Below are 21064 nucleotides of genomic sequence, written 5' to 3' on the forward strand. Positions count from 1 at the left end.
AACTTGCTGAACATAACACAGCTCAGAAGTGGCAGAGCCAGGCTTGGAAACTTGGTCTGTCTTGATTCTAGAGCCCTGTGGCCTGTTAAGACCACCTAATGTTGCCTGAAGGTTAGGTTTCCACATGCTCAAAATTCTGAAAGCCCAAGTTTCTATTCAAATGGCAAAAGAATCAGGCTTGCAAGTGAATGCTCCTGTTCTGCCTGGGCACTAGTGAGGGGTTGCAGTTCATCCATGAGGTCTCAAGTGAGAGGCTAGTCTTGAAAATTCTTCCTATATGTTCAGAATTCTCAATCCTCAAGGCCTAGTACAAGGCCTCCTTTCCCAATTGGCTTAATGCATTGGTTCTCTACCAGGGGCCATTTTGCTCCCCAAGTAATTTTGGCTATGTCTGGAGACATTTTTGGTTGTCACAACTGGGGTTGGTGCTACTGGCTTCTAGTGGATAGAGGCCAGGGGTGCTGCTAAGCATCCTACAATGCACAGGACAGCTCCCGACAGCAAGAAATGATCTGTCCCCAAGAGTCAACAGGGCTGAGGCTGAGAAACCTCATAGCTGTGGTCCTGGGTCAGGGCCATGGAAAGATGGGACTACCTGCTTTGTCTATTGCAAAGATGGCATTTAAGCTGTCCAAATGCCTCTTTGAGTGACTGGACTGGAGCCAAGGCCAAGCCAAGGGAACTCTAATCCTCACAAGGTACAGGCCAAGGTTTCACAACCTCAATCCTAATTACAGTCACTGGCTGAAATAACATAAAATACACTCTCCATATGAACCAGCTTATAATCTGTCCTAATCTCTTCTCTAAAGGCCAGTCTTGAAAGTGGTATTCAAAAATGATACTGCCTCACAATCCAGGCATTATACTGAGCTTATTCCTCCACTCCACTTTTTCCATGTCCTATATCATTTGGCTAAGAGACCATTAAGTGTCCGTCTATAGCAAATACTCATCGAGATCCCATGAAAATCAAGCCAAAAGGCAACAGAAGAAAAAGACAGGAGATGTGTATTTTTCCTTACAATCTGCTTCCTAACTTCTTTTACGTTTTTATCACTCATGCTCCCTGGCCATCTAGGCACTTGAAAGCATCTCTGCGTGCTGAGGAGCAAATTAGGAAATCAAATGCCATCGGAGATTGTACCTCAGAGCAGATGCAGTTCACGCAGTAAACCAACCCATAAGGTTCCAGGTAAGGATGCCATCTCTCACCCACTCTGTACTTCTTGTCTTGAAACACACAATATGTCTCTGAATCTGTGAGGGAGGAGATAGAATATGCCGGTTAGAAAACATGGACCAATCACAAAATCCAAAGGCAATCACAGGTTCCATCCATTTTAGTGTACATCAAGAGAAGAGGCCTAGGGAATATTTATAGAACCCCTATGATGGCTCAGTATTTTACATGCTTTCCTTATTTGATTCTACAATGGCCCAGTAAGGTAGGCACTATTAGTCTCATTTTATAGGTGAAGGAAATCAAGAGTCATATAACGAGTTAGTAACTGACATGAGACTCAAACTCAGGTTTGCCTGACAGTGAAGCCAAAATCTTGACTACTGCTATTCTAATGGTAAGATAAGGGAGCATGCCGTGTGTCATTTTGGAAAAGGTTGTGCTCCCTTGCTTCGGAAATGGAAGCTAAGGTCTGAAATGCTGATCTATCAGAACATTCTCAGAGCTGCCTGGTGGTGGTGTAGAGTGATGAACTAAACACATTGTGTTAGGTCCCTATAAAAGGCTTTGCTCGCACCTGCTAACATCATTCCATCCTTAAACAAATACTTGGGCACTTGATCTTTGTTAGGCACTATGCTAAGTGCTGGGGATAAAATGCTGAGCAGAAACACACACAGTCCTTGTTCTCATTCAACGTACAGACTTCTTGCTTAAACAATTCTCAATTAACTAAAAGTAATGTCTCCTTCCCCTTTGCTGGAATATAATTTTTGATAGCCACAGCTTATCTTGTACCAGAGTTACTTGAGCACATACTGTGTTACTTGGCTTATTTTACATCTCTCATTTCTCCATTAAGGTAAAAGGTCCTCGAATGTAGAAAACATTTATTCTTCACTCTCCATCTATCACATGGCCCAGCACACTGTGGCCAATAAATGTAAGCAACTGACAAATGACTAGTAAATGAATTTCCAAATCATGTGGTTTGTCTTCCAATCCCATCCTCTTCTATCTCCTGCTTCCCATCCTCCTTCCCATCATACAAGGTCAAAATAAACTGAGACACCTCTTGTTGCAAACACGTTAATTTCCCCACACACTCCCCAGTAGATACTGCCTTGATGATCAAAATTGAAAGAATAAAGAAAAGACAGATAAGCAAGAAACAGGAAGAAGATATTTCCAACAAATAAATTATTAATATAAATACAGTGTTAGCATCTGGAATATTTTCCAATCATTCAAATCAATAAGTAAAGGACCAACCAATCCAATAGAAAAATGATCTAAGCACATGAAGAGCACTTTAGAGAAGAAATGAGAGCAGGCAATAAACAGGAAAATCTGTTCAACCTCATTAGTAATCAGAGATTCAAATTAAAACTACACTGAGATAAATGCCTCAAATGTCACTTATTGCTTCAAAGACCCTCTGTTGATTCTTTCCAGCTTCCCACAAGATAAATTCCAAATTACTTTTCAAATCTTTATTTCCAACTTCTTCAGGACGATGAACTGGGAGTCAGAAAATCTGGGTCTGAATCCTAACTAGCTCTAGTTGTGTGGCATCGAGCAAGTCATTTAGCTCTGTCAATCTCAATTTTCGGCATCTATGAAATATGCATTATATGTTTCTCAAGCAAATGTTGGAGAATTAGATAAAGCTCTTTGTAAATTATAAAGTGCTACAAAACGTAGAGTGTTATTTTATAATAATTGATTATTTTCTAATTAGAAAGGTAATAATGCCTGCTCCGTGTAGAAAATTGGAAAACACAGAAAAAGAAAAAAATAAAAATGTAAAAGTATATAGAAAAAAAAGAAACATTCCATACACACAATTCCAGCATGAGAAGAAACCACTTTTAATATGTTGGTAATTCATAAATAACCTGTGGATTGAAGGAAAAAATCAAAAGAGAAATTAGAAAGTACCTGTACTAAAAGAAAATAAAAACACAGCATATCAAAATTAGTGGGATTCAACTAAAGAAGTACTTAGAGGGAAATTTATATCACTAAGTACCTATATTAGAAAAGGGGAACAATCTCAAATCAATGCCTTAAGAAACTAGAAAAACGCAGAACAAAATAAACCAAAAGAAAATAGAAGGAATGAATAATAAAAAACAAAGTCAATGAAATTGAAAACAAAATCAATAGAAAAAAATGAATGAAACCAAAACCTGGTTCTCTAAGATAATCAATAAAATTTATAAACTTCTAGCACGACTAACAAAGATAAAAAGAGAGAAGATGCAAATTACTAATATAGGGACAGAAGAGAGGTCTTTATTATAGATGCTACAGATATTAAAAGGGTAAAAGGGAGATATTATGAACAATTTTACACCAGTTAACATCTTAGATGAAATGGATGAATTATTTGAAAGACACAATTACCAAAGCTTACTCAAGGAAAGATAGATCATCTGAATAGTCCTACATCTTCTAAAGAAAGGCAAAGGAAGCAGCATAGCCAAAACAATTTTGAAAAAGAAAGATGTTGGAAGACACACACTATGTGATTTCAAGGCAATATAAAACTATAGTTTTCAAGATAGTGTGGTGTTGGAAAAAGGTTAGACAAATATGCCAATGGAATAGGATGGAGAGTCAAAAAACAGACAAGGACCCACACTTATGGGTCTACTGATTTTCAACAGAGGCTTACCAAAAAACTGAGTAGAAAGTACGCAAAGTTCCCATATATCCCCTCTTCACCCCACCCCCACTTTTTCCTGGCATTAACGTCCTGCATTAGTGTGGTACATTTGTTACAATTAATGAACCGATACTGATATATTACTATTAAATAAAGTACATAGTTTACATGAGAACTCACTCTTTGCATAGTTCTATGTGTTATGACAAATGTATAATGACATATATCCACCATTATAGTATCATACAGAATAGTTTCACTGCCCTAAATATCCCCTACTCTGCCTATTCATCTTTCCCCCACTCCACTCCCACAACTCCCGAAAACCACTGACTTTTTACTGCCTCTATAGTTTTGTCTTTCCCAAGATGTCATATAGTTGGAATCATAGGGTATGCGGTCTTTTTAGACTGGCTTCTTTCACTTAGCAATATGCATTTAAGATTCCTCTAAGTCTTTTCATGGCTTGACAGCTCATTTATCATTGAATAATATTCCACTGTATGGATGTACAGCTTGTTTCTCAATTCACCTGTTGAAGGACATCTCGGTTACTTCCAATTTTTGGAAATTGTGAATAAAGCTGCTAAAAACACTTGTGTGCAGGTTTCTGTGTGGCATAAGTTTTCAACTCATTTGCATAATACCTGGGAGTGTGGTTGCTGGATTTTAGAGTAAGGCTACATCTAGCTTTTTAAGAAACTGCCAAACTGTCTTCCAAAGTGACTGTACCATCTTGCATTCCCACGAGCAATGAATGAGAGTTCCTGCTGTCTCCACATTCTAATAGGTGTGCAGTGGTATCTCATTTGTTGTTTTAATTTGCAATTCCCTAATGACATTTGAAATTGAGCATCTTTTCATATACTTGTTTGCCATGTATGTATCTTCTTTGGTGAGGTATCTGTTTAGCTCTTTTGCCCATTTATTAATTGCATTGTTCATTTTCTTATTGTTGAGTTTTAAGAGTTACTTGTATATTTTCAGTACAAGTCCTCTATCAGATATGCATTTTGCAAATATTTTCCCTCAGTCTGCGGCTTGTCTTTTCACTCTCTTAACAGTGTCTTTGGCACAGCAGAATTTTTCACTTGTAATAAAGTCCAGTTTATCAATTTTTTCTTTCATGGAGCATACTTTTGTTGTATCTGAAAACTCATTAACAAACCCAAGGTCACCTAGATTTTCTCCTACGTTACTTTCTGGAAGTTTTATAGTTTTGCATTTTAGGTCTTTGATCCGCTTTGTAAGTTATTTTTTATGGTCATTTTTTTGCATGCAGATGTCTAGTTGTTCCAGTACTATTTGTTGAAAAGAGTATCCTTTTTCCAATGAATTGTCCTTGCTCCTTTTGCTGAAGATCAGTTGACAATATTTGTGTGGGTCTATTTCTGGGCTATGCTCCACTGATCCATTTGTCTATTCTTTCAATGACATCACATTGTCTTAATTACTATAGCTTCATAGCAAGTCTTGAAGTTGGGTAGTTTCAGTTCTCTAACTTTGTTGATGTTCTTCAATATTGTGTTGGCAATTTTGGGTCTTTTGCTTTTCCATATAAACTTCAGAGTTACTTTTTTGATTTCCACAAAGTAAATTGCTGGGATTTTGAATGGTATTGTACTGAATCTATAGATCAAGTCATGAAGTACTGGTATCTTAACAATACTGAGTCTTTCTATCCATGAACATGGAATCTCTTTCCAGTTATTCGATTTCTTTCCTGAGAGTTTTGTAGTTTTCCTCATATAGATCTTATACACATTATGCTAAATTTACACCTAAGTATTTCATTTTTTGGTGCTAATGTAAATGGTATTGTTTTTAATTACAAATTCCAATTGTTCATTGATGGTATATAGGAAAACAACTGACTTTCATATATTAACCTCATATCCTTAAACCTTCCTATAATTGCTTGTTAATTTTAGGAGGGTGTTTTGGTTGATTCTTTGGGATTTTTAAAATAATCATGTCATCTGCTAGCAAAGGTAGTTTTATTTCTTCCTTCCAAATATGTATACACTTTATTTCCATTTCCCACCTTATTGCATTAGTCAGGACTTCCAATACAACACTGAATAGGAATGGTGAGAGAGGACACCATTGCCTTGTTCTTGATCTTAGGGGCAAAACATACAGCTTCTCTCCATTAAGTGTGGTATTAGCTGTAGATTTTTTAATAGATGGTCTTTATGAAGTTGAAGAAGTCCCCCTCTATTTCTCGTTTGCTGTATAGTGTTGGCTTTTGTCAAATGGCTTTTCTGCATCTATCGATATCATCCTGTAGTTTTTTCCTTTTTAGCCTATTGATGTGATAGATTACATTAATTGATTTTTTGAATGATGAAACAGCCTTGCATACCTGGAATAAATCCCACTTGACTGGATTTGTCCTACATTGTTTGATTCAATTTGATAAAATTTTGTTGAGGATTTGGGCATGGGAGATATTACTCTGCAGTTTTCCTTTCTTATCATGTCTTTGTCTGGTTTTGGTATTAGGGTAATACTGGTCTCATAGAATGAGTTGGAGAATGTTCTCTCTGCTTCTATCTTCTGAAACCGATTGTAGAGTAGTACTGGTATTATTTCTTCCTTAAATGTTTGGTAAAATTCACCAGTACATCATCTGGGTGTGGTGCTTTCTGTTTTGGAAGATTGTTAATTTCTTTAACAGATATAAGCCTATTCAGATCGTCTATTTCTTCTTGTGTGAGTTTTGGTTGGTTGTATCTTCCCAGGTATTGGTAAGTTTCTTCCTAAGTTATCACAATGATGGCATGGAGTTGTTCATAATATTTTTTATTATGCTTTTGGTAGTAGTGATGGCCTTTCTTTCATTTCTGATATTAGTAATTTGTGCCTTCTCTCTCTTTTTCTTAGCTAACCTGACTAGAGGTTTATCTATTTTATTGATCTTTTCAAAGAACCAGTTTTTGGTTTCATTGATTTTTCTCTATTGTTTTCCTGGTTCACTTTCATTGATTTCTGCTTTAATTTTTTAAAATTTCTTTTCTTCTGCTTACTTTGGGTTTGATTTGCTCTTCTTTTTCTAGTTTTCTAAGGTGGAAGCTTAGATTATTGACATTAGGTCTTCTTTTTCCCTAATATATTAATTCTATGCTATAAATTTCCCTCTAAGCACTGCTTTCACTATATCCCATGAATTTTTATGAATTATATTTTTATTTTCATATAATACAAAATATTTTGAAACTTCACTTGAGACTTCTTTGACCTATGTGCTATTTGGAAGTATATTGTTTAATCTCTAAATATTTTGAGATTTTACAGGTATCTTCCTGTTACTGATTTTTAGTTTAATTGCAGTGTGTTCTGAGAGCATACTTTGTATAATTTATATTCTTATAAATTTGTTAAGGTGTGTTTTATGACCCATGAATGTGGTCTATTTTGGTGAATGTTTCACGTGAGCTTGAGAAGAATGTGTATTCTACTGTTGTTGGATGAAATACTCTGTAGATGACAATTAGATCCAGTTGATTGATGGCGTGGTTCAGTTTAACTATACCATTACTGATTTTCTGCCTGCTGGATCCTGTTAATTACTAATAGAGGGGTGTAAAAGTCTCTAATTATAAGAGTGGATTTGTCTGTATCTTCTTGCAGTTCTGTCAGTTTTTGTGTCACATATTTTAATGCTCTGTTAGCTTTACACATAATTTTCCTTGCTCTGAAGTCTACTTTGTCTGAAAGTAATATAGTTACTCCCACTTTCTTTTGATTACTATGTGTTAGCATGCTATATCTTTTTCCATCCCTTTACTTTTAATCTATATATACCTTTACATTTAAAGTGTGTTTCTTGTAGACAACATATAGTTGGGTCTTGTTTTTTTATAATCCACTTTGATAGTCTGTCTTTTAATTGGTGTATGTAGACCATTCACATTTAAAGTGATTATTGATACAGTTGGATTAAAACTGACCAAATTTGTAATTATTTTCTATTCATTTCCCTTGATTTTTTTTTCTTTGTGTGTGTGTGTATTCCACTCTTTTCCTGCTTTCTCTGGCTTTTTTGGAGTATTTTCTATTATTCTATTTTCTCTCTTCTCTTAGCATATCAATAATACTTATTTTTTAAATTTAGTAGTAGTCCTAGAGTTTACAGTACACATTTACACTAATCTAAATCCACTTTCAAATAACACTATACTGCTTCACAGCTACTGCAGGTACTTTATAGTAGAGTAGTCCCAATTCCTCTCTCCCATTCTTTATAAAATCGTTGTCATTCATTTCACATTTCCATCAACTATAATCACTCAGTACACTGTTGCTATTATTATTTTGAACAAACTTTATTCTGTTAGATGAATTAAGAATAAGAAAAATAAAAGATTTTTTCTTACCTTCATTTATTCCTTCTCTAACACTCTTCCTTTCTTTATATAGATCTGAGTTTCTAACGTATATTATTTTCCTTTTTCCTGAAGAATTTCTTTTAACATTTCTTGCAAGGCAAGTTGATTGGTGAAAATTTCCTTCAATTTCTGTTTGTCTGAGAAAATCTGTATTTCTCATACACTTTTTTTTTAAACATCTTTATTGAAGTATAATTGCTTTACAATGGTGTGTTAGTTTCTGCTTTATAACAAAGTGAATCAGTTATACATATACATATGTTCCCATATCTCTTCCCTCTTGCATCTCCCTCCCTCCCACCCTCCCTATCCCACCCCTCTAGGTGGTCACAAAGCACCGAGCTGATCTCCCTGTGCTATGCGGCTGCTTCCCACTAGCTATCTATTTTACATTTGGTAGTGTATATATGTCCATGACACTCCCTCATCCTGTCACATCTCACCCCTCCCCCTCCCCATATCCTCAAGTCCATTCTCTAGTAGGTCTGTGTCTTTATTCCCGTCTTGCCACTAGAAGATATACAGATTGCCAACAGACACATGAAAGAATGCTCAACATCATTAATCATTAGAGAAATGCAAATCAAAACTACAATGAGGTATCATCTCAAACCGGTCAGAATGGCCATCATCAAAAAATCTAGAAACAATAAATGCTGGAGAGGGTGTGGAGAAAAGGGAACACTCTTGCACTGTTGGTGGGAATGTAAATTGATACAGCCACTATGGAGAACAGTATGGAGGTTCCTTAAAAGACTAAAAATAGAACTACCATACGACCCAGCAATCCCACTACCGGGCATATACCCTGAGAAAACCATAATTCAAAAAGAGTCATGTACCAAAATGTTCATTGCAGCTCTATTTACAATAGCCAGGACATGGAAGCAACCTAAGTCTCATACACTTTTGAAGGACAGTTTTGCTGGATACAGAATTCTAGGTTGGTGGATTTTTTCTTTCAACAATTTATTTTTTTTAAATAAATTTATTTACTTACTTACTTACTTACTTACTTATTTATTTATTTATTTATTTATTTATTTATTTATGGCTGTGTTGGGTCTATAGTTTTCTACAGTTTTAGAAGTTTTAGCCACAGCAATCAGGGAAGAAAAAGAAATAAAAGGAATCCAAATTGGAAAAGAAGAAGTAAAGCTGTCACTGTTTGCAAATGACATGATAATACATATAGAGAATCCCAAAGATGCTACCAGAAAACTACTAGAGGTAATCAATGAATTTGGTAAAGTAGCAGGATACAAAATTAATGCACAGAAATCTCTTGCATTCCTATACACGAATGATGAAAAATCTGAAAGAGAAATTAAGGAAACACTCCCATTTACCACTGCAACAAAAAGAATGAAATACCTAGGAATAAACCTACCTAAGGAGACAAAAGACCTGTATGCAGAAAATTATAAGACACTGATGAAAGAAATTAAAGATGATACAAACAGATGGAGAGATATACCATGTTCTTGGATTGGAAGAATCAACATTGTGAAAATGACTATACTACCCAAAGCAACCTACAGATTCAACGCAATCCCTATCAAACTACCAATGGCATTTTTCTCAGAACTAGAACCAAAAATTTCACAATTTGTATGGAAACACAAAAGACCCCCAATAGCCAAAGCAATCTTGAGAAAGCAAAACGGAGCTGGAGGAATCAGGTTCCCGGACTTCAGACTATACTACAAAGCTACAGTCATCAAGACAGTATGGTACTGGCACAAAAACAGAAATATAGACCAATGGAACAGGATAGAAAGCCCAGAGATAAACCCACGCACATACGGTCCCCTTATTTTTGATAAAGGAGGCAAGAATATACAATGGAGAAAAGACAGCCTCTTCAATAAGTGGTGCTGGGAAAACTGGACAACTACATGTAAAAGAATGAAATTAGAACACTACCTAACACCATACACAAAAATAAACTCAAAATGGATTAAAGATCTAAATGTAAGGCCAGACACTATAAAACTCTTAGAGGGAAACAAAGGCAGAACACTCTATGACATAAATTCTCTGGCATCTTTCAAGATGTTCTCCTTGTCTTGGATTTTCTGTAGTTTAAATATGATATGCCTAGGTGTAGGTTTTCTCATATTTATCTTGGTTTGTGTTCTCTGAGCTCCCTGGATCTGTGCTTTGCTGTTTGTCATTGCTTTTGGAAAATTCTCAGCCATTATTACTTCAAATATTTCCTTTGCTCCTTTCTCCTCTCCTTCTGGTATTCCTGTTACATACACGTTACACCTTTTGTAATTTTCCCACAGTTCTTGACTATTCTGTTGAATTTTTTAAATTTTTTTTTTTTCAGCTTGGGAAGTTTCTCTTGGCATATCTTTAGCTCACTGATTCTTCCTTCAATCATGGCCAGTGTACTGATGAGCTCATCAAAAGAATTCTTCATTTCTGTTACAGTGTTTTTGATTTCTCACATTTCCTTTTGATTGTTTCTTAGAGTTTTCATCTCTCTCTTTACATTGCCCATGTACTCTTACATTTTGCCTACTTCTTTCATTAGAGTTCTTAGTACCTTAATTTTATTTATTTTAAATTCCAAGTCTGATAATTTCAAAATATCTGCCATATCTGAGCCTGGTTCTGATGCTTGATTTTTCTCTTCAGATTGATTTTATTGTCTTTTAGCATGCCTCGTAATTTTTTGTTGCAAGTCAGACATGATGTACTGGGGAAAAGTAACTGAGGTAAGTAGAGCATTAGTGTGAGATTCTATGTTACTCTAGTTAGGAGTTAGGCTAATTTTACTGTTTTTTTGTAGCCATGGTGTCAGAGGCTAAAATTTGCCTAGTGTCTTTGTTTATCCCCCCCCCCCCCACTGTTTTTGGGTTTCCCTAGTTCTCCTTCTTAAATAGTGTCTAAGGCTTGCAGTCCTTTCAATCTCCTGTTATTATACAGGACTCCAATTGATGTGGTAGTAAATTGTGGGGGAAGGAGAAGTGTTCTATAATTGTATAATTAGCTCTCAGTCTTTTAGTGATCCATGTCCCTGAGCTGTGACCTTCAAAAGTGCTAATTAACTTTGCTCCTCCCCATCAATGTAGGTGAGACAGGACAGTTAGTGGAGTTGGGTATATATTCCTTCTTCCAGGTTGGTTAGGCTCTGATAAAACCCAAATCAGGGACTTCGCTGGTGGCGCAGTGATTAAGAATCCGCCTGCCAATGCAGGGGACACGGGTTCGAGCCCTGGGCTGGGAAGATCTCACATGCCACGGAGCAACTAAGCCTGTGCACCACAACTACTGAGCCTGTGCTCTAGAGCCCATGAGACACAACTACTGAGCCCACATGCCACAACTACTGAGCCCACGTGCCACAACTACTGAAGCCCGTGTGCCTAGAGCCCGTGCTCTGCAACAAGAGAAGCCACTGCAAGGAGAAGCCCATGCACCAGAACAAGGAGTAGCCCCCGCTTGCCGCAGCTAGAGAAAGCCCCTGTGCAGCAACAAAGACCCAACGCAGTCAAAAAAAATAAAAATAAATAAATAAATAAATTTATTTAAAAAACATCAGTTAGGCTCTGGTAAAATCACTTCCCTTGAGGCCAGGCCTTAGTTATGGAGAACAAAGAGCTCTGGGCTTATTTCAAAATGGTTACCTTTTCCCTCCTCTACCTGAAACAGTTAGGAATTTTTCACCAAACCTGAGAACCTGGTGGGGATCCTGGAGGTAAAACTCATGAAGAAAGAGTTTTTCTCTCCCAAGCTAGAACATGCTCCTTTGCCAGCAATTAGTCAATTACCTGCTAAGTGCTCCTACCAGGATCCAGCAGTGGTAACTGTATTAGCCTGTCTTTCCAGTTTTCAGAGTAAAAAACACAAGGCAGTTTGCCCTGTGACCTCAATTTTCTGATTCATTTAAGAGGAGTTGTTGATTTTCACTTCCTTAAGCTTTTTGCTTACGGGAGTGACAACTTCGAAGCTCTTTACATGTCAGACCAAAAACTGGAAGTTCTTTCTAGTCTCTAGTCTCTTTTCTGTGCATAAAGGTGTATAAAGTTTTTTATTATAAAATTAACAGCATATACAATACATTGGGTTGGCCAAAAAGTTCGTTCCATTTTCCCATTACAGTTTTTCCATTATGGGAAAACCTGAACGAACTATTTGGCCAACCCAATACATTTTGTAAACTACATTCTAAAATTAACACATTGTGGACGTTTTTGTGCCATTAAATATTTCCCCCATACCACATGCCTAGTAACATGATTCTCCACTAACACAGTTGAACCATAATTTCTTAACCCATCCCCTATTGGGGGGTATCAAATTGTTTCCTTCTCTTTCTTTTTAAAAAAATTCCATGAAAAATATCCTCGTATATAAGGACTTCCCTGGCAGTCCAGTGGTTAAGGCTCTGCACTTCCACTGCAGGGGGCCCGGGTTCGATCCCTGGTCAGGGAACTAAGATCCCACATGCCATGCGGTGTGGCCAAAATATAAATTAAAAATATATATATTCTTGGATATAAACCAGTGTATGCAATACTGGTTATTTTCTTAATATAAATCCTTAGAAGTAGATTTATTGGGTCAAAGGTTTTCAATGCTTTTAAACTCCTGATCTACATTGTCAAGCTGCCTTCCAGAGAAGCTACACTAATTTATTTTCCAATTGCAGTGTGTGAAAATGTCGAACACAGGATATTTTAATTGCTTAAAACTTTGCAAATTTGGTGAGGGAAGTGGAAACAATATTTCTTTTTTTCTTTATCAGGAAGGTTGAATACATATTCATTTCTAGTAACTTTTTATTTCCCCTTTTATGATATTACCATTATTATTATTAATATTGTTATATTAAGCTATATTCCTGGACTAAACGCAAGTGCTCAAAGCCATTTATTAATTAAAAGAACTCAGAAAAATCAAAATTACTTTGTAGACATAACTTGTATATTTTTCAGCCAAGTCTTAGGAATACAATTTTCTTGGTACACACACAAATTAGACTTCTGCTCCATGGTGTTCTAGAATGGAGTAGGAAAGATTTTTAACAATCCCTGCATCTTTAACTGAGGAGAGACAATCACGAATTTCCCAAAACAAACATCTAGATGAGGCACCTTTTGCAAACTTCCACATGTTGGTGAGAGGAGAATGACTGTTTCTCTATAATAAATTTATAATCTAAATGACAAACACCTAAGTTATTTGTATTTCATATATACGACTTATCTAGACATTTCAAAAAGAATCTGAGTATATGCTTAGAAGCAAATCCATGAAGGAGCCTACTTAAGTGGCATTATTAGGCTAGCATAAATTGTCTTACTTGTATGGTTCTTCAGCCACTTACCTTGGATGGAGGTAAGCTAGAAATTACTTTGTCGATTTAAATCCGCATCGCAAATTAAGATGGAAGCTTGTGTAGTATGTATTTGATTCTGGATTATTCTGTCAGAAATAATTAGCTCACTCAGAAGTTGACATCAGATCTACCTACTAAAAATATGAAATTGGATGAGCTTTCACGATCAGCGATGTGATCTACATGGCTGTGTGATTTATTCCTTTCTTGACGAAAAAGAAATGGGATAATAAAAGATAAGGACCCCTGAAAGATTAAGCAAGCACTAAAATAAGACATGCTTTCAAAAAATGGGTTTCAAGTGCATTTACATATTTTTAATACTCACATCCAAATTGTTAAAGATTCTAACTTGCAGGAAAGTCTGTTTCCAAAGGAACAGTATACAGCGATGCCACAAGGAGGGTATTCTTTACATATAACTTTTAAGCAAGTTGCTATCATTTCTCTGAAATATCTTTAAGACAGGTTATTTCATGGACACTATTAAATGGATCCTTTCAGTATACCTGAGCTCACCACTATTCATGAAAACCACAGATAATTCAAATAACTTGCTTTAGCCAATAGATTCTGTTTGCCCCAAATTCAGCCTCTAAAGAGTATTGCTAGACAATGTGTGAAACTGAGTGATCTAAATTTTCCTGCTCAAATTTGGCTCAAAGGCTAAGGAAGTAGATGATAAATGTAAAAAGGAGCCAAGGAACCAGGTCCTGAAAAACATAGAGCCAGATGAGAATGATGATAATAGTAATAACAAAAACAACAACAAAATTTGTTGAACACTTCCTATGAGCCAGGCTCTGTTCTAAGGGTTTCACATCCATAAATTCACTAAATTCTCACCACAACCCTACAAGGTAGATCGCATTAGCCCCATTTTACAGATGCGGAATCTGAGGCACAGGGAGGTTTGGTAACTTGCCTAAGTTGACATGACTAGTCAATGTATGGAGCTGGAATTCAAACCTCAATAGTCTGGCCTCAGAGCCAAGGATTGGAACCACTATAGCATTTTGCCTGTCTTGTTACATGGTTGTAAGGTGCATGTCACCCACTTTCAGAACTTGAAAAATAATGGGCTTCCACACATTCTTGCCTAACTTTTTCTCAAAATACCCTTCCACCCTACCTTTGAGACACAGCTTTGCTCACCTTTTAAAGAATCAGGTGTTGTCTGTAGTGAAGTCAAGTTATGCTCAAATAGATTATATGAGATGGTACAGCTGGCAGACTTCATTTTGCATTTTTTTGGTATCCATCTCAATGATAAATCATAAAGTATGAAATAGTGCCCATGCTTTCAAAGGCTATGAAATCTAGTTGGGAAGACAAGAGTACCCCAGCTAAAGGTTCTTTTTCATTCTCTTTATACCTATCAGCACTTTCCTCATAATACTCACATGGCATTTATCTCATATTACGATACTAGTGTCTTACAAGCTATGCATCTTGAGGATGAAAATATCTTACTCAAACACTAACTTTGGAGAGAAACCCGACCATAAATGCAAATATAATGGTCTTCATCAAGTACCTTGGTCCTATTACCTCAGAAACATGGGATTTTGCCAATTATGCCCCAGAAAGAAATCCACTTATTCCTGGAAGGAGCAAATTCAGGAACTGAAGGCAGAGACAAGGAGCTAAACAGTAACGTCACTGGTGCTATTAAACAATGCTTCTGTAATTACTGACACTGATTTTTTTTCAATTACATAGCAATTACATTCATTACATATAAGCTTTAAGACATTTTTTTACCATGGCTGTCCAAGATTGAGCGGTTAGCACAATTATAGCTGATCTCTCCATGAGTACACCGAACAATGATCAATTTTCAGAAACTACGATAAAGTCCATTTCAGCACATGCTTGTAAGTCTGAACTTTTAAAAACTTTCTCCCGTCACCCAGGAGTGAATTTCATGAGTTACACAGCGTCACTGACCACACCTAAAGTTCCAGTATATCATCTTGTACAAGAAGCACAAGTGAGCTGATTTTATTGAAACAATGATGCCTCGCCAACTTCTAGGAGATATAGGCAAGAAAAGTAAGCTTATCACTTGCCAGTACCTGAGAGATACCAGCTGGAGGATTCATGACTTACCACTAACTCATGGAATCTGTTGAGTAGAACTTGATCCCAAAGGAATTCCAACTAACATTTGAGATGGACCTTCAACCTGCATCATCATAGTTATTTTTCAAATGGTTCAGCTGGCCCTAATTAAAAGTGGCAATCCCTGCTACTTTAGGGGCCCCTGTTAACAGAAACAATGATGACAAAAAGTAAACAACAGAGATGTGCCACTATGCCATCAATGTTTTGCCCAACCATTACTGTCTAGCACCCAGAACTAGGTCAAAAGGTCAATAACTTCATCACCAGTCTAAAGGCAAGAAAATATTCCCACGAGCTGTTTTCGATAAGAGCTATTACCGTAGACACATCATCATGTAAGTATTACAATAATATTTATTTTATTATAACACATACAGTCAGTAGAAAGGGAGAGATGAATCTTTGCTGTTCATTATATGAGAGGACAAATCAAGTAAACAAATTCCTTAAGAATTTATTTTTTTTAAAAAAGACTACTATAATAGTGAAGGAAAAATTAAAAGCCCAAGTACTTTCCTTCTGTCATTCATCAAACTTGAAGCAGAATGGAGGAAGGGCAGGATGTAGTAGTTACTACAGAAAAAAAGGGTCCTATTTCTCTGGAAATTGGGTTTCTAGAATTGAAGTCTCAGTCAGATTTCCTCAGGGCTTTAAGACTTCACGTCCAGGCTGTGGAAGCCAATGAAAAAGGAAAGCCAGGAAAAAGCCAAGTTCTTCACTTTGAGTATACAGCTTATTCCTCTTTATCTGGGGGTTAATTATCTTATTCCTATTTGTTGGATCATTCGTCCAAAATCAATTCAACTTAACATATATTGAGTGGCCTATGCACAGCATGGCCTTCCCACTACCAGCCTTTTCTACTAGCTTTTCTATTAGCAGGTGGGCAGACTCAATGAGAAGAAAAGGGTCCATATTTCAAAGAGGTTTGACAGTTGAACAAGGCGACATTATTGGCTAAGTTGAGAAATGGAGATTTTCCATGAAATTTCAATTCATTGTGCCCTTCTATCTCCCATTAACATGGATAACTGGGACTTGATGGTATTCTCATTAGTCTTTACTATGAGGCCATGGGAGATCCTTTTACAGAAAGGCTGTTCAGCTGGTGAAACCTGATCTGAATAATTTTTCTGGCTAAAATCATCTCTTACTTGTCATCTGGCATAGGACTTTGGGCAAAAATCAAAGCTCTTCTTCGAAAAAAAACAAATTGTTTTTTCTATCAGCACCTCAGCTGCACAAGTCTCTGCTAAAAGGGGTTTACTTTCTGCTTGGTCAAGAATTCAAGTTGTGCTCTTGAACTTTTCACAACAGAAGCGACTTTGCATGTTCTGCAACTGGCATCTAAAATATTCAGCTTTCGCTTTAGACAACATGAGTTATATCTCCACTACAGGTGCATTTTAGAGAATCAGTCGTTAATTGGCATAATAAACCAAATTCACTACAAGACAGTGCTTCATTTTTATAAAATAATATGTATGTACAGCTGAGCATAGAAAAAAAGACTAGAAGTCTATATGCCAATTAACCATGATTAACGTAAATGTTGAGATTACCAATGACTTTTGTTTTCCTAATACTTTTATGTACTTCTGAATGTTAAAAAATGAGCATATGGGCCTTCCCTGGTGGCGCAATGGTTAAGAATCCGCCTGCCAATGCAGGGAACACGGGTTCGAGCCCTGGTCCGGGAAGATCGTACATGCCGCAGAGCAGCTAAGCCCGTGCGCCACAACTACTGAGCCTGAGCTCTAGAGCCCGCGAGGCAAAACTACTGAAGGCCACGCACCACAACTACTGAAGCCTGCACGCCTAGAGCCTATGCTCCACCAACAAGAGAAGCCACCGCAATGAGAAGCCCGCACCCCGCAAGGAAGAGTAGCCCCTGCTCGCCACAACCAGAGAAAGCCCACGTGCAGCAACAAAGACCCAACAGCCAAAAATAAATAAATAAAGAGTTGTCTCAGGTATATTTTTTTTTTAAAAAATGAGCAACTGTTTTTAAATAGAAAAAATCACGTTAATATAAACTTTGCTTAGGGCACCTGATAATTGACAATCCAGTCTAGTAGACATATTAAACAACCATTTGTATAACATTTACATGTTCTAGCCTTCAATTAACTTATATCATCCAAAGTTAAAATATCTGGACCACTTTTCCTTAGCACTTACAGAAAGACTTTTACTGAGTTAAAATTTAATACTTGCCCTCTTTCTTTACAGAGGGTTAATAAAGAAATGCCGAACACACTTCTTCTCTCTTCTATGAAATTAAGGTTACAGTTGGTGTCTTTGTACCACCCAGAATGTGCTTCATGCAAACATCCCATCATTAATACTGTTTGAGTAAGTGGGAGGTGGGAAATAAATCTCTATAGATGAAACTGTAATTTTCTCTTGCCCACCAATGGAAAGTTTCTCTTTTTATCTCTTCAGGAATCATAAGCCAATTTAGAATGTGAATAATGTACCAAAGCAGGTGTTCAGAACATCTACCCTTTCTACTTTCCTCAGATTGCCTCCATTTTTTTTTACATCTTTTAAAAAGTCATCTTGCAACTATTCTGTCATATATAACCTGTATCTAATCTTTTTAGAAGTAGGCAGGCTATAAATCTTAAATGAATAAAATACTCTTTGCAACAATCTTGTGTCAATGATAAAAGTCCGGGTGTGCTCCAAGTATGTAAAACCAGAGCCTTGGTTTCCCTTGTCCCACCTCCCCAACCCCTATTCTGGCATCCTTTAGTGTGCTGTCCAGAAAGCAAGAATTCCTCTCAGTTAGAGAGTGGAGAATCTTTAGTTCAGAGAGAGCATGAATGACTCAACCAATACCACACAGCAAGCAACAGAACTGACCAGAAACCAGGTTCCCCTGACTTAAAGCACAGTCCACTCGCCATTAGACTATGAGGACATTCCAATCCTACTGAGAAGTCAGGGAAATCTAAGACGCGTGGACATAAAGGCACATATTTTTAACCTTCCTCACAAATTTCCTTTGGCTTAGCTTATTTAGGTTCCAGAATAACTTTAGCCCTAGTCTCTGTCTTTGAACTCCCCAATAGTGTACTGCCTCTCTTAGGAATTCTGGTTACAGAGTTCTTTATTCATTTACTCGGTTCATCTCATGTGTTAAGTGGCTGCCATGTGCAAAGGACTGGGCTTCTGTTCAAGAGAATGCACTGGCTTCCTCAGAGAACTGCTAGACACAAACTGGTGTAGTGAACAGAACACCGAACTTGGAGACCTGGGTTTTCATTCTGGCGCTGCCTTGGACTTGCTGTCTGGCCTTGTACTAAGTCACTTGACCTCACTGGGTTTCAAGTTTCTCATCTGAAAATTAAGGGGATCATATCATTTGGCTTGCAAGAGAGTTACTTGAATCGCTACCACTTTTTAAAGACTGTGTGCCAGCCACTGTCGCAAAGCACTCTGTGTGAGCAGTTTCACCAGTTCTTCAAATGACCATGCTGACGGTCAATGCGCTATTATTTCCCCAACTGTACTGATAAGACCACTAAAGCTGGAAAGATTAAGCAACGTTCCCAAGGGAAGTAAGAAAGTCACGGAGCTCTGGAGTCCACGGATCTACATGGACTCCAGAGCTTCCATACCCAACCCCACTGGTTCCCCACCCCTCCCAGTATAAAAAATAATTATGAACATACTTTGAAAAGCATTAAGCTATCTAATTTTAAGGTATTCTTCATTTATTCTACTTCCATCTATTTAAACCCCTAAGATGTCAACGGGTCTACTCTTCTGCTAGCTTCTTTCTCTTGTCAAAAAAATCACCTCGAATGTCCAAGTGAGAATCTAGAGGTGCAAAACTCAAGCCTTTCTGGTTGGCTTTCACAATAAAGAGGCTGGGTAGGCTCCATAAAGCCATGGTCCCCATGTCTCAAATTTTCTAAGTATCCTCTTCCTTCCCTTCACTCTTGTGGGGAATCGCCCTTCCTGGGAAGTTCAGAGGCCCATTTTCAAGCAAATACAAACGTTGGAAGCTTTTCTCCTGAGGAGAAAAATGAATGAGAATCTAGTCCCTTGGAAGATCCAGCTAACTCACCTTATAAAGCAGGAATGGACGCCACGAAATACACGAACAATTTCTCTCCCCAGGACGACTGCCAGCCTTGGCACAGGCTGGTCCATTTGAAATACGTAATTGAATATTCTTAACAACTCAATTCTTCTACCTCACTTTGATCAATAGTTCATTACCTAAGTCAGAATTGCCAGAAGAGGCAAACCCTTCAGCCTGTTTGTCCTATATTTGCATGAATATTAAGCACTGAATGTTATGCTTCTTTGAACTTCAAAAGAGCTTCCTGGCCTCTTTTGACTACAACTTTAACAACAGAGCATAATGGAGTTACACAAAGACCTTATCCCGGCTAAAGACCTCAAACCTTGCTGCTTCTGGACAATAACAAACTTTTATATAAGCCATAAATGGCTCATTTATCCACTGTGATGCACCGTCAGTATTTCCTGGGTTCCTGAACCTGTTTTCCCTCCTGTGAGAGCAAGGGAATTCTGGCTAATTAGCTACTAGCAAGTGGTAGCACCCACTTCTACTTTTCCTTGTGCAAACAGCTTTCTGCAATTAAAGCATTTTCTCCAGACCTCCTCAGATTCTACACCAATTGAGTGAGCATCTTTGACCATAACAGCATCCCCCCTCATTCCACCCTGATGCCTAAAACAGGACAGCAAACAGGCTACAAGAGCATCTGCCTTGACCTAGAAACTTACACTCGAACCAGCCCGTGAAAAATCAAAAACCTTGGCTTCCTTGCATAAAATGGTATCAGGGAACAAAGAGAGACGGGAAGCTTTATTAACCTTACACTTACATGTTTCCTGAAGTTTTTCTAGTTTTTTTTTTTTTTAATTAAAAAAAAAAACCTCTTTTTACTCCTTCCACTCCCATACCTATACCCTTCTCTAGAACTCGACGGTAGAAATATGGGAAACAAGATGTCCTTTTACTTTAAAGGACTTTTACCTGTTGTAAAAGAAGTATTTGCCAATCGTGGAAACTTTGTAATAAAGAGAAGTACAAAAATGAACAAAAGTAACAGTCGTGCACCTACCACCCAGAGATAAAAAATTAGCTCCCTATTGCACACCAGGCATGAATATAAATATGTTCAGATAGAACAGAGAATTATGGGTAAAACCCCAAATTATGGAAGCAGTAGAAGAAAATACAAGAATATGGAGTGGGAGGGAATTCCCTCATGGTCCAGTGGTTAGGACTCCTCGCTTCCACTGCAGGGGGCACGGGTTCAATCCCTGGTCAGGGAACTAAGATCCCGCATGCC

At 37.4% G+C, this 21064-nt stretch overlaps 1 protein-coding gene across 4 annotated transcripts in view; it reads right to left on the bottom strand.

Moving 5' to 3' along the window:
* Positions 1 to 21064, bottom strand: part of CHRDL1 (chordin like 1) — a 116783-nt gene that overhangs the window by 88604 nt on the left and 7115 nt on the right. For all 4 annotated transcript variants that reach the window (XM_068532784.1, XM_068532782.1, XM_068532785.1 and 1 more), the window contains exon 3: positions 1148 to 1260. In XM_068532784.1, coding sequence (XP_068388885.1) covers positions 1148 to 1260 — 113 coding nt within the window. The remainder of the gene's footprint in view (positions 1 to 1147; positions 1261 to 21064) is intronic.

This window comes from Eschrichtius robustus, chromosome X (assembly GCF_028021215.1).
Source record: "Eschrichtius robustus isolate mEscRob2 chromosome X, mEscRob2.pri, whole genome shotgun sequence".
NCBI classification, from domain to species: Eukaryota; Metazoa; Chordata; class Mammalia; order Artiodactyla; family Eschrichtiidae; genus Eschrichtius; species Eschrichtius robustus.